This window comes from Mustela lutreola, chromosome 2 (assembly GCF_030435805.1).
Source record: "Mustela lutreola isolate mMusLut2 chromosome 2, mMusLut2.pri, whole genome shotgun sequence".
Lineage (NCBI taxonomy): Eukaryota > Metazoa > Chordata > Mammalia > Carnivora > Mustelidae > Mustela > Mustela lutreola.
Genome location: NC_081291.1, coordinates 169,333,852 through 169,346,563, shown reverse-complemented (window position 1 = coordinate 169,346,563; position 12,712 = coordinate 169,333,852). Strand labels below are relative to the sequence as shown.

The 12,712-nt window shown below is 39.0% G+C and overlaps 1 protein-coding gene across 10 annotated transcripts in view; it reads left to right on the top strand.

Annotated features, from left to right (window-relative positions):
* The window catches only part of HHLA2 (HHLA2 member of B7 family), a 139,774-nt gene that overhangs the window by 124,283 nt on the left and 2,779 nt on the right, over positions 1-12,712 (top strand). For 9 of the 10 annotated variants that reach the window (XM_059164221.1, XM_059164220.1, XM_059164227.1 and 6 more), the window contains 5 exons: positions 1,247-1,336; positions 3,048-3,401; positions 4,581-4,844; positions 7,325-7,645; positions 10,741-10,848. In XM_059164221.1, the coding sequence (XP_059020204.1) occupies positions 1,273-1,336; positions 3,048-3,401; positions 4,581-4,844; positions 7,325-7,645; positions 10,741-10,848 (1,111 nt within the window). In that variant the 5' untranslated portion in view covers positions 1,247-1,272. The remainder of the gene's footprint in view (positions 1-1,246; positions 1,337-3,047; positions 3,402-4,580; positions 4,845-7,324; positions 7,646-10,740; positions 10,849-12,712) is intronic. The other variant, XM_059164229.1, reaches the window with a different exon arrangement.

The following is a 12,712-nucleotide window of genomic DNA, read 5'->3' as shown; positions in this document are numbered from 1 at the left end:
AGGCCCTCTCCCAGGGCCATACATACAATTATTTTCTTCTAGTATTTAAAAGGTAAAGATGAAACTAGAAATTATTCTATCAGGTTTAATTTTGCTGCGATGAAGGACTATAATTGTATATTTTTAGAATAGTCTTAATTATTCTTAAATCTCATATCCTATAATATATTTATAACACAACTTTTTAATCATGTGGATCCCAAGTTATTTCTTTAAAATTTTCTTTTAGAGATTTTTAAAACTAATTATATGTTATTCTTTAAACAAGATATTTCTTAAAAGGAGTAAAAATTATCTATAATCCCAGCACCAGAGAAAATCAGTTATATTTTACTTACTTGGAATTATATTGTATGTATATAGTTTGCCATCTGTATTTTCTTATCTGTTTTAGATTTTGAAATACTCATTTTGAATCATGATTTATTTTATTTTTTAAAAAGATTTGATTTATTTATTTGACAGAGACAGACAGTGAAAAAGGGAACACAACCAGGGGGTGTGGGAGAGGGAGAAGGAGGCTTCCTTGCTGAGCAGGGAGCCTGATGCAGGTCTTGATCCCAGAACCCTGGAATCATGACTTGAGCCGAAGGCAGACGCTTGACTGAGCCACCCCGGCACCCATGAACCATGATTTTAATCACTGACTTATGATTTGTACTATTCTTATAAAACATGAAAATATATTTCCAGATTTTGTTTTGTTTTTGTGTGTGACTATAAATAACATTATAGTTAACATCATCAGTGTTAATCTTTAAATGAATTTATTTTTAGTATATTTACTATCAAAATACATGTCCATTGTAGAAAGCTTTAAAAATAACAGAAACTGTTATCCAGAGAACTACTGTTGAACATATATCAGATCTTTATTCATTCAACGACCAGTTTTCAATACCAGTTGTATAGTAGGCACTGCTTTAGATGTGAAATCCGTTCTGCAGTTAACATCCTAATGTATATTTAGTGATATGTCATATCTGTCTCTGATCTGCAAAAATGTATGTGCTTTTAAAAAGGGACTATGCTACTTACAAGTTACACTGTATTCTGTTTTTTTCTCCTATAACGTTAAGAACTTCTTTCCATGCCATTGAAGCATCTATTACAATATCCTCTTTAGTGGCTGCAGAAGAATGATTTGTGTGGATGTACTGATCTCCTATAGTCAGATACTCTTTCTATCCCAATTCCGGTTTGCATTTGAAATCCATAACATGCATATTTTGCTTGTCTTTGATAGTATAACTAGTATGACCTCCACAAGACATGAAGGTACAGGCAGTGCTGTCTGTCATCCTCATTCTTGTACCATCTCTAAGCGGATTTCACGGTGAGTTCCTTTATAATACACCCAGGTGTTAGTTGTTTGTATTCAGAGCTAGGAACATGAGCACACAATGCAAAGTGGGCAGTTTCCTCTGTAGCCATAGTATTGTGAACCTTTCTTTTTTGAAGATTTTATTTATTTATCTGACAGAGAGAGAGAGAGAGAGAGTGCATGAGCAAGGGGAGTGGCAAGCAGAGAGTGAGGGAGAAGCAGGGTTCCCACGGATCAAGGAGCCTGATACGGGGTTCCATCCCGGGACTCTGGGATTATGACCTGAGCCAAAAGGCAGAAGCTTAGCTAATGACCACCCGGGTGTCCCGCATTGTGAAATTTTCTAAAAGATCACTTAATGAGAAACAGGAAAACAGAGTAGAGGTCCTGCATGAAGATTAAAAATGGTATTTTCCGTTGTCTACTGTAAGGCTTTTTCTAATCAGTTATCTACTACCAATATAAAGTCACTAGAAAGCCAAGTTTGATTGATTGATGATTGATTCTTTTTTTTTCAAGTGTAAGCTTAGTACTTAACACTTCACAGAAGGCATTATCCCCTTTGTTTGGTCCTGTGACGAGCATTGTCAATTACCTAAGGGAATATTAGAGGTGCTTAGTAGAGCAATTAGGGAGATTGACAAAAACCACTCCTTTCCCCCCACCTTTCCGTGTCCTTCTCTCAACAAAATATTTGCAATCCCTCTGCTCTGTACAGAAATAAACTAATTCTCTCTGAGGGAGAGAAGTGGGAGATAACACAGTGGAAAGGGATCCAGAGGAGGAGGCAGAGGAGAAAGACTGTGATAAGCCACAGGAGCGCTCAGTTCTTCCACCGTAGGTGGTCTTGCCTAAGGGTGGAAGGAATTTACTCCATCATCTATAAGATAAGACCCTTTCCAACTCTATTATTCTAAAATCTGTAGATAGGGTACATAACCTACTTAACATATTTTATGAATTGGTCAAAGAAGCTGGATCTTGCCTTCAAGGATTATGAAATGGCTAAGTATATTTTCTTTGCAGAAATCTTGATTGCGATGAATCCATGTTCTTTAAAAAAGTAATTTCTGAAGTTAGTAATAAACTATATATATAAATTATAAATATATATTTATGTATATATATGTGTGTATGTATCTCAGGGTGACCGGACTTCCACATTTACATCCAGAATAATGTTCCTTTACTATATTTCAGTTGACTCATAGGATATCTGGAGAGCTGTCCTAAGGCCAAAATAAATGAGTCACTTCACTTCCCCTTTTGGACTCCTCCTGAGCAGGAGGAGTGTTCCCTCATGTGTTCCCTTGCTTGAAGCTAATGTCTGCATATTCCTAACAGATTCCCGAATCAAGCATTGTCTTCTACGTAGTCCAAATATTTTCTAATGAAACCAAGTTAAATGTGTTCTAATCTTTTAGAGCCTGCTGACTCTAGTTAGCTGGATAAACTAATTGGTTATTGCTATGGTAGATGTTAAAAGTGAATGTGTCCAGGAATAAAAATCAGGAGGAATCTTTTGTATACATAATACACAATTACAAAAACTTGAACACAAGCTTCATGGCTTGTTTCTAATAATCAGACTAGCAAGGTTCTTGATGGTATGATCTGTTAGTGATCAGGCTGCAGACCCAGGATAGTTCTGCTAGGTGGTCCTGATGGAGCCCTTAATAAGCACCCATCACTAATTCTCTTCATACCTGCTCTTGATTTTTAGATACATTCCTTTTAGCTTCCCCTAATCTTATAACTGCTGATGAAGAGCAAATAGTCATTGGGAGACTTGGTGAAGATATAATTCTCCCTTGCTCATTTGAAAGTGAGCCTGAAATTGTAATTCACTGGAAAAATCAAGATAACAATGTTCACTCATACTACAAAGGCAGTGACCATTTGGAAGCGCAAGATCACAGATACACGAACAGGACATCCCTCTTCCATGGAGAAATGCACAAAGGGAATGCCTCTTTATCTTTAAGAAGATTAAGCCTTCTGGATGAAGGAATTTATTTATGCTATGTGGGAACAACATCTAGAACATTCATAAATAAAGTGGTACTAAAGGTGGGAGGTAAGTAAGTATATGAGGTTTTCCAAAACATAACAAGGATATCATTCCATGTTTTTCTGAAATACCTTTTCCTTAATTGAGTATGCTGTGGGCTTCCTTCCAAGTCAATAAATACAAATCTACCTCAATTTTTAAATGCATGGTATCTTGTAGTATAGACATGCTATAATTGATGCACCCATTCCTCTACAGGTAGATATTCAGGTATTTCCAGTGTTTTACATGACAAATGTTGTGAGGGGCATTCTTGTATTTAATAGTAGGGAATGATCTGAAAGTAAAATATCAGAAAATTTTAATACATTACTTTGACCAGCAGCATAAGAGCATCCATTTTCCCCTTAGTCTTATCAGCATTAATTTCTGCCCATATGGTATCTTTTAAAAATGTTAAACTATTGGCTTACTTAAGGGTAATTTTAATATTATATGCTTTCTTCTTGTCTGTATTAATATTATGACTTATTTATGAGGGGAGGGGCATTTTCTAGTGGGCTGTTACATCCAGCACTTGTTTCTTCTTCCTCTGTCTCATTTAGCTGCTTCAGACCTTGACTCAGAAATCTAAGAACCATGTGTAAACAAAGAATTAAAAAGACTCTGAGTTATTACCTGGAGACTTCAGAGTGTTGCATGAACTCTAGTTTCTATTGGTTGCTCAGCGAGGTCATTAGATTTCTTTTTAGAACTCTTTTTTTTTTTTTTTAAAGATTTTATTTATTTATCTGACAGTCAGAGATCACAAGCAGGCAGAGAGGCAGGCAGAGAGGTGGGGAGAGGAAACAGGCTCCCTGCTGAGCAGGAAGCCCGATGTGAGGGTCTCTCCCAGGACTGGATCCCAGGACCCTGAGATCATGACCTGAGCCGAAAGCAGAGGCTTTAACCCACTGAGCCACCCAGGCGCCCCTCTTTTTAGAACTCTTGCTAGAGAATGAAGATTGCTAGTTGCTATGCTAAATATCCATGAATGCTTTTTTTTTTTTTTTTTAATTTATAGATAAACACAGTATATCTTAAGTTTCTATTTAGTTTTGGTTTTGTTTTTCCATTAGTAAGTGCCAATATTTGCTCATTAAGCTCAGCTTTTCATTTCATGGGTATTAAAGTAGTAAGTATTCTGCACAGATGGCTTAAGAAGAAGCTGACAGTCCCTCATATGTCCCTCTTTCTCCCTCCTAGCTTTCGTCACACCTGTGATGAAATATGAAAAGAGGAACACAGAGAGCCTCTTAATATGCTGTGTGTCAAGTTATCCTCATCCACATATCTCATGGAAAACAGAGAACACAACCATCTCTGAAAGCAATAAGGGAGAAATCGAAACTTTGGATCCTCTTCATGTTGACAGTATGATAAATATTACAGGATCAAATTTATCTTATGAATGTGGTATCGAAAACTCATTACTGAACCAAACATGGACAGGGAGATGGACAATGAAAGGTAGGCTCCATTGGGCTTTCTGTGTGTACGTGCTATGTCAGAGGTTGGGAGGAAATGAGGATTGATTTATAGGGAAAAAATGGAACACAAAAGAACGAAAATGCATCTGCTCCAGTGAGAAGACTGAGGCTGACCAACTCTATTTACTGGCTCTGAACACTACTTCCTCACTAGTAAAATAGAAGTAATTCCTACCTGCTAGGTGTAGGATGTGTGAAATGGAAAGTAGTAAACCTATTCATGAACGTTATTAAAATATTATTATATTTATTTATGATTTATCTTCTTTTTAAACTTCATTTTATTTGAGAGGAGGAGAGAGAGAATAATCAGGAAGGAGCGGCAGAGGAAGAGGGAGAAGCAGGTTCCCTGCTCAGCATGGAGCTCGATGCAGGCTTAGTCCCAGGACCTGGGATCATGACCTGAGCCAAAGGCACATGCTTCAACGACTGAGCCACCCAGCACCCTCTGTGATTCAACTTCCAAATAGGATTTCTACCTGCATTGCACTTCCAAATATCTGAGAAGAAAGCTTGCCTATTAGGTCATAATCTGTGATGCTTGCCAATCTTTCAACTAAATAAAAATTCACTAGTATTATTGCTTCTGTTCATTCTCTTTACATAGTATTAGCCCATTAAGCTTTATCAACAACTCTATCATAGCATGAGTATTTTTAGTACCCCTTCCTCTCATTTATTTGAACAAACAGAAATTCTGATCAATATCTACATCATCTACTATTTAAGATTAAGAGGAAAAATTAGTTTGACATCTTATCCAATTTCAAGAAAAATGTTCCACATTTTAGAAGCAAAGCAAAATGTTTTACTAAATCCCTATTTCATGGAGAAAGTGGGGATCAGCTATCCTTTTTGGTCTTCTTTTCTGGAATTTCATATTCTCAAGTGCTTGCAAGAAGACCCTAAATTAAGAGTGATTCACCACCTTTACATAATCCGTATTGAAGGCATGGTCACCCAATGTTCACTTTTCCAGGCAGCAATGGAACCATGGGAAAGTGTTGGAAATGTTCATACTAAATTGTAAATATTTTCTAAGGAAAATCGTATTTTCTCATGTTTATTCAGAATTCGGTATCCAGAAGCATCCACAGTTCCTTAGGTTCAGTGCTATATTGTCTTGCTGAGGAGTCATTATATGCTATGTGTGTTGCTGGCAGACTGTGAGCACTTGGGGTGCCTGGGTGGCTCAGACATTAAGCATCTGCTTTCAGCTCAGGTCATGATTTCAGGGTCCTGGGATCAAGTCCTACATCAGGCTCCCTGCTCGATGGGAACCTGCTTCTCCCTCTCTCTCTCCCCCTTCCCTTGCTTGTGCTGTCTCCCTCTCTCTCATCTTCTCTCTCAAATAACAATCTTAAAAAAAAAAAAGAATTCATTTTCATATTCATTTCTGGATCCACAGCATCTAGTACAATCCTGTAAACACTAAACTAGGAAGGTAGCATACAAAGGAAGCAATTAATTCTGTTCACTGTGGTTGGGTATAAACAGGGTTGTTGGAGACTATATGCTTAAGGAGGTTGCATATGTGCAGAAGTTTAAAGGAATAGCAGGGATTTCCAGAGAACACAGGCATTCCAGATTAAAAAACACAAAAGCACTGAGGAGTAAGTGTCTCCTGTATTTGTAGAAGTGTAAGTGGTAGAGGGTGAAGCTAAAGTAGCAAGAGATAAGCCTGAAGAGGGAGTCAAAAACTAGACGGAAGGCCTTGATCTTGCTCAGGAAGCAGACCAGGATTCCAGAGGTGGCATGGAGCCAAAAAAGGATTTTTGAAGTATTGGAGAGACCCGGATGTGCATTTTAGATAGGTTTGTTTTGGCATCACTCTCTCACAGGTGGAGTGTGAAGTGAGTGAGTCTAGAGCTTAGGCAGAAGAAGTCGTGGTAGTGCACAGAGGTCAGCTACCGAGCTGCAGAACTGGAAGGACAAGATAGAGCTGGATGTGGAGGAGCAAGCTGAGAATGTCCAGCAGAGTCCCTCCTCTCACAGAGCTCAGTCCAGTGGGGGCTTACCTGCACACAGCTGGAAATAGACTTTAATGTCAGGAGAAGAGACTTGCACAGAGAGTGATTAAGAAGCAGTTGAGACCAGAAGAGACTACTAAAGAGTAGACAGAGGGAAAGGAGGAAGGTCCTGGGGAATACCAGCATTTGAGGGGCCAAAAGAAGTACAACATTGAGTTCAAAAGCCTGGTAGTTGGTAGCAACATTCTTGAGTGCTCACTATCAGGCTGCAGGAGTTAGAAACCAGGAGTGTCACCTCACTAGCTAGCCCAGGCTTAGGCCTCTTTGAAGGTCTAAACTTAATCATGGTAAGTGTTAAAATGGCAGTGGCACAGCTTCTTTCAAGAAACCATTTCCAAAGGTATTTCTCAAAGCATTTCTAAGTATAACTTAGAAAATTCATTTGAAAATTGTATTTTCATTGATGTTTCCTTTTCTATCCCATTATTAGATGACCTTCATAAAAAGCAAAGTGAAGATTTTTCACTTTCATGTGAACTTACAAATAGTATTTTTTTACTGGATCAAGACTTCATAGTCACTTGGTCCAAAGTGGAAAGAGAGACCTCCTCTATACTGGCTTACTTTCTGAGCTCCTCACAAAATACAACCATCTATGAACCCCGAGTCTCCTGGAACAAAGAGCGAATAAACCAGAGTGACTTTTTCTTGACTCTGAAGGATCTTAGAGTTTCAGACAGTGGGGAATACTTATGCAATATTTCTTCAAGCAAATACGCTTTACTTACCACCCAAACACTGCATGTAGTAGGTAAGTTACAAGTAGGGTTGGATAACTGGTTTTGGCTATAACAATATAGCAATAGAGATTGTAACTATCAAACAGGGAAATTAGGTTGGCATTTAAAGAATTTTGATTAGTACTTTCGAAAATGTAGATACTACAGGAATACTTTTGGTGAAGATCGTAGTCAACCTCCTTCTTTCAAACACACAAAAGTTCTTCATTGAAACAAAAACTATTCCCATAAGATTTCCTTTTCATGGTTTCAGGGCTTTAGAAATGAAGGGGGAACCTACATGATTTGGTGACTCTTGAGCCTAAGCATCCTCAATTCCTGTTTACTGCTGTGCCTGACACATGCTTTAGGTCCTGGGATCTGGGGATTTGAGGCTTCAGGCACAGTAAGAAGTTAGAATTGGGGCTCTGGTAGATGCTGGGGAAGCACGCTCTGGGAACTCGGTGGAAACAATCACCAAAGGACATTGGAAACACTAAATGTACACCTGATTCTGCTCTTTTTTCTTTAACCTCTAGTAATAGTTAACTGCCAAAACTCTTTAAGATATTTCTAGTTTATTCTCTATAGAGTCATGGCACATGCACCCAGAAGTTGACTTTCTAAGTGGGCTGGTTGATCCCCTTACCCTTAAGCTATCAATTTGATATCATAGGACATATTGGCAGCTCTCTATTCTTTATTAAGTATATTTGAGCCAGTGGGACATGTGTTTTAAAAAACATTTCTATCAGGGCACCTGTGTGGCTCAGTCGATTAAGCATTTACCTTTGGTTCAGGTCATGATTCCAAGGTCCTGGGATCAAGCTCCATGTCAGGCTCTCTGCTTCTTTCCCTCCCCCTCTACCTGCTGTTCTGTCTACTTGTGCTATTTCTCTGTCAAATAAATAAGTGAGATATTAAAGAAAAACAAAAGCATATCATTCTAGTTGTGAAAATTAGGAATAACAGATTTGGAGGTTCAGTAATTCTACGTAGTGAGATTTAGAGGTAAGAATACGGAGTTGTCCTTAGGTCAAGTGGCCTTCAAATAGAAGCTTAATAGACACTGAAGGATGCTTCTCCCTTTGTGTAGAGCTGTCATTTTGAGAGTGCTGAAAACTGGGGTGTAGTTGAAGCTCCTCTTTTTCTCCCAAATAAAAATGTTAGTTTTCTGTAAAATCTAGGTAAGCTTACATTCTAGTTTTCAAATGTTGCTTCATTTGGATTGGATTCATTTTGGAGTGTAGAACAAAAAATAGGAAGATATGGTCTGAAGACCACATATGATCCGTCTTTCTTTCTTTTTTTTTTTAAGATTTTATTTATTTATTTGTCAGAGACAGAGGGAAAGAGAGTGAGCACAGGCAGACAGAGTGGAAGGCAGAGTCAGAGGGAGAAGCAGGCTCCCTGCGGAGCAAGGAGCCCGATGTGGGACTCGATCCCAGGACGCTGGGATCATGACCTGAGCCGAAGGCAGCTGCTTAACCAACTGAGCCACCCAGGCGTCCCATGATCCATCTTTCTAACCAGAGATTTAATTTTTAGTTTACACAAAGCAAAACATCAGGACCATTCCATCTCTGACAAAAGAAGCTTTTCAGAACCTCTGAATTCCCAAGTTAACCCTGGCCTGTTGAGACTGGAGGAGGGTCTGTCCACACTTCCCCCCAGAAAGAGAGGTGTGGCAGGAGCTACCCCAGCAGGGCAGGAAAGAGGTCAAGCACTACTAGTATCCTAGATATCACTCTTTCAAAGAAATTTGATTTCTATTCTGAATCACAGTTTTCTACTTGTCTTACCCAGGAGATACAGCAGCACTTGAAAAGGAAGCCCAGATTGGGTGGTAAGGGGAGTTATGATCTTAGAGTCTAGATCTATTCAATACAGGTTGCATGGAATTGAATGGAATTGAATAATCCTTGCTAAATTCTGCAGTAAATCACTATGTGATGTTGGGCAAATCTCTTTACAGTGGAGGAAGTGAGGGTGATAAAGTAAGAAAATGCTATATTTTGCAGGATTTTCTTCAGGAGGAAAAGTATGCACATATTTTTTTTCCTTTCTAGGATTTTATTTAGTTGACAGAGAGAGAGAGAGAGAGAGAGTGCGCACAAGCAGGAAGAGTAGTAGGCAGAGGGAGAAGCAAGCTCCCTGCTGAGCAATGAGTCTGATGCAGGACTCAATTCCAGGACCCTGGGGTTATGGCCTGAGCCTAAGGCAGGCGCTTAACCGACTGAGCCACCCAGGGGTCCCAGAAAAGTATGCATATGAAAACACTTTCAAAGTCAACATTTCCACTTAATTGCGCATTCTTTATATGGGTATACAATTTCAGAATGATACCAATATGTGTAGAGATGAATGTTTTAGTGGTTACAGAATATAATTAATAAAGAGTACATTCATAAAAATGGACATCTGTTATATGAAAAATAGCCATTTCACCTTTTCACCTTGAATCGGCCTGTGTGCTCTAATGCTAGCTCCTACTCTATGGCAGAAGGTAGATCACAAGATTAATAGGTTCTGACTTGAGTAACTCAAGGTCTCCAAGTTTCTGCCTTCTGGGGTCCTACTTCCTTTAATACTAATTACAACAATTATAGTTCCAACAAAGATGCTGGAAAAAACCCCAGCTCCTGCAGTGATTCTGAGGAGCATCAAGCACTCTATTATCCTGGTGTTAGCCTGTCACCTCTCACTCCGCTCCACTGATCCCCTCTGCACTTACCCTGTTTCTCTATGCCCCTGTCTTCTCCAAGCTAAGGCTATACTCTGCTCTCCCTTCATCCTCCAAGGAGGATGCTGGGCTGTGGATAGTCTGTAGTCATAATTATTCCTTTGTAACAGTGTGTTAACTCTCTTTATAATATGAAACAATAGAAACTCACAATGCATAATACACTCATTGCTTCTCAAGTTTGCAACCTTTTTCTCCCCAACACCCACCTCCTACCAAGCCCCAAATAGGTTAATATTCTGACTTATGCAGGTTTCCCACAGTAGAGACATTGAGACTGGGAGGTATTTATGCTCATAAATGCAGAATTAACTGTTTTTTAAAATCATAAATGTGTTCTTTGGTAATTTTTCTTCCAGCTTACAGACTTTTTGTTTTATTTAGAACAGAGTCAAAGCAGAACCTGGATAATTACTCTGTCTTTGGTGATTTTTGTTTTCCTGGCAATTTGCATATTCTGTATGTTTAAAAGATACAACTGTTCCAGGAGAGGTAGGTATCTCATGGAGAATATGAACTCTGTCCCTCGGTGTACAGGCAGAGGTTATCAAGGATGACCTACAGATAACCTTACATGGCTGTTAGACATATAAACAGTTCTGAATTCTCTGGACAGTCGTTTGTAAAATTTATCAGAAATCCTTTATAGTGTTCCCACATTCCCAGCTAACTATACTGCTAACAAATTTATCCTGAATTAAATGGTTAAAGATGTAACAAGCCATATACAAGCACATGCATTGCAGCACACTGAAAAAATTTAAATCTAGCACTAAAATAATACACAGAATTACCAAAATTATCTTGCATTGAAAAAGAGATGGAAAGAAATAAGCCCAAACTTTAACAGTGGATGCCTTTGGAAAGAGTTTGTCCCTATGTCTAGACGTGCTTTCGTCCCTGCACTCAGTTTTCTCTTTCTTTGAGCTTTGTCTATCGTATTACTGCTTTGTCTTTTATGGGCCATTTTATTTTAATCCTTGTTGCATTTTTAAAACACTTTTTCTAGATTTTCTGCAACAAAACTTGGGTTACTTACAGGTAATTAAAAATGATACATTAAGATGCTATGGTCATAGGACTTCTTAGAAGGCTTGGCTTTTATTGACAGAATTAAATCTAGGAAAAATTTAGTTCTACTTATCCCCACATTTTATAGACCAGGAAAGTGGAATCCAAGAAGTTAGGGGCATGAAACAGACTTCTGTATACCACTAGAGGAGACCCAGCTGCTTTTTCTTATTGTATAATCTGAGATGCCTGAGCGTCCTGGGAGGTTGAGATAAATCCCATGTCCATTCCTCCAATTACTAATTGCTTTTTGCCCCGATGAAGTTAGGAGATTTGGAAATCGGAGACACCTTTATTCCTTTATTGAAAGTAAGATATGAAGCATGACAGTGAGTAAGAGTTTCACTAATTTCACCCTGTGACTGTTTATACTAATAGGAAGGCCACTCCAGTTTATTACTGGTTCCTCCTGTCCCTTAGCTGACCAGAAGTGGAAAAAGATGGGAAATCATAGGCAAGTCTAGTTTGTCCCCTAGGGTTCAAATTGTATGACAGAGGGGCACTACATACTGGGGCACTACATACTGCTCCAGCATGACAGTCTAGTTTCTGTATTGGAAGTGTGCAAAAGTCAAGTCTCAACAGAAGACACCTGGCACACTCAAAACTGTACAAAAGGGAGCACAGAAGATAGTTCATTTCCCCAGAGCTGGGAGCAGCTGATTGCCCACAAATCTAAACAAGTAGAAGGTGCCATTACCAAAACCCAGAAGAAGAGAGTCCCGTAAAATCAGATGCCTTGTAGGGAGAGTAACTTTTACTTGAAGGACATAGCCAGACCAAGGCGACCTTACAAGGAAGGCCCTGGAAGAATAATTGTGCGATTTTGCCCTTCCCTCTCTGTACTCTCTACTCCAACTGGAAAGGAGAGGGAAAACCACAGCCTATGGAAGGAATCCATCCGGGTCAGCTACACAGGGCAGACACAGCAGGCTGGGTTCTGATTCTGGAGGAGCAGTCTGGAGCGATCAGCAAAAACAGTGTCAGGGTTTTGGCTATTTAAACAATGTTCGATAACTGTGTGGTTAGATAGGCTGAAAATATATTTCAAGCTGTTACACTCAAGGCCCCCAAACCTTGCCCACCTCTAGGTCCCTAGCTGTAGTTCCGTATGACCATGGTATGTGTTTTCTTTTTTAAAGTCCCTTTTTTAGAACTGTTTTAAAATGCTTTAAGTCTAGGATAAGTATAAATTATCCTAGATTTTAGCAAGGCACAAAAGGAAGGCCTTCCTTGGAAAACAGCATTGTACCCGTACCTTTTTCTTTTGCTATCGATGGACTTA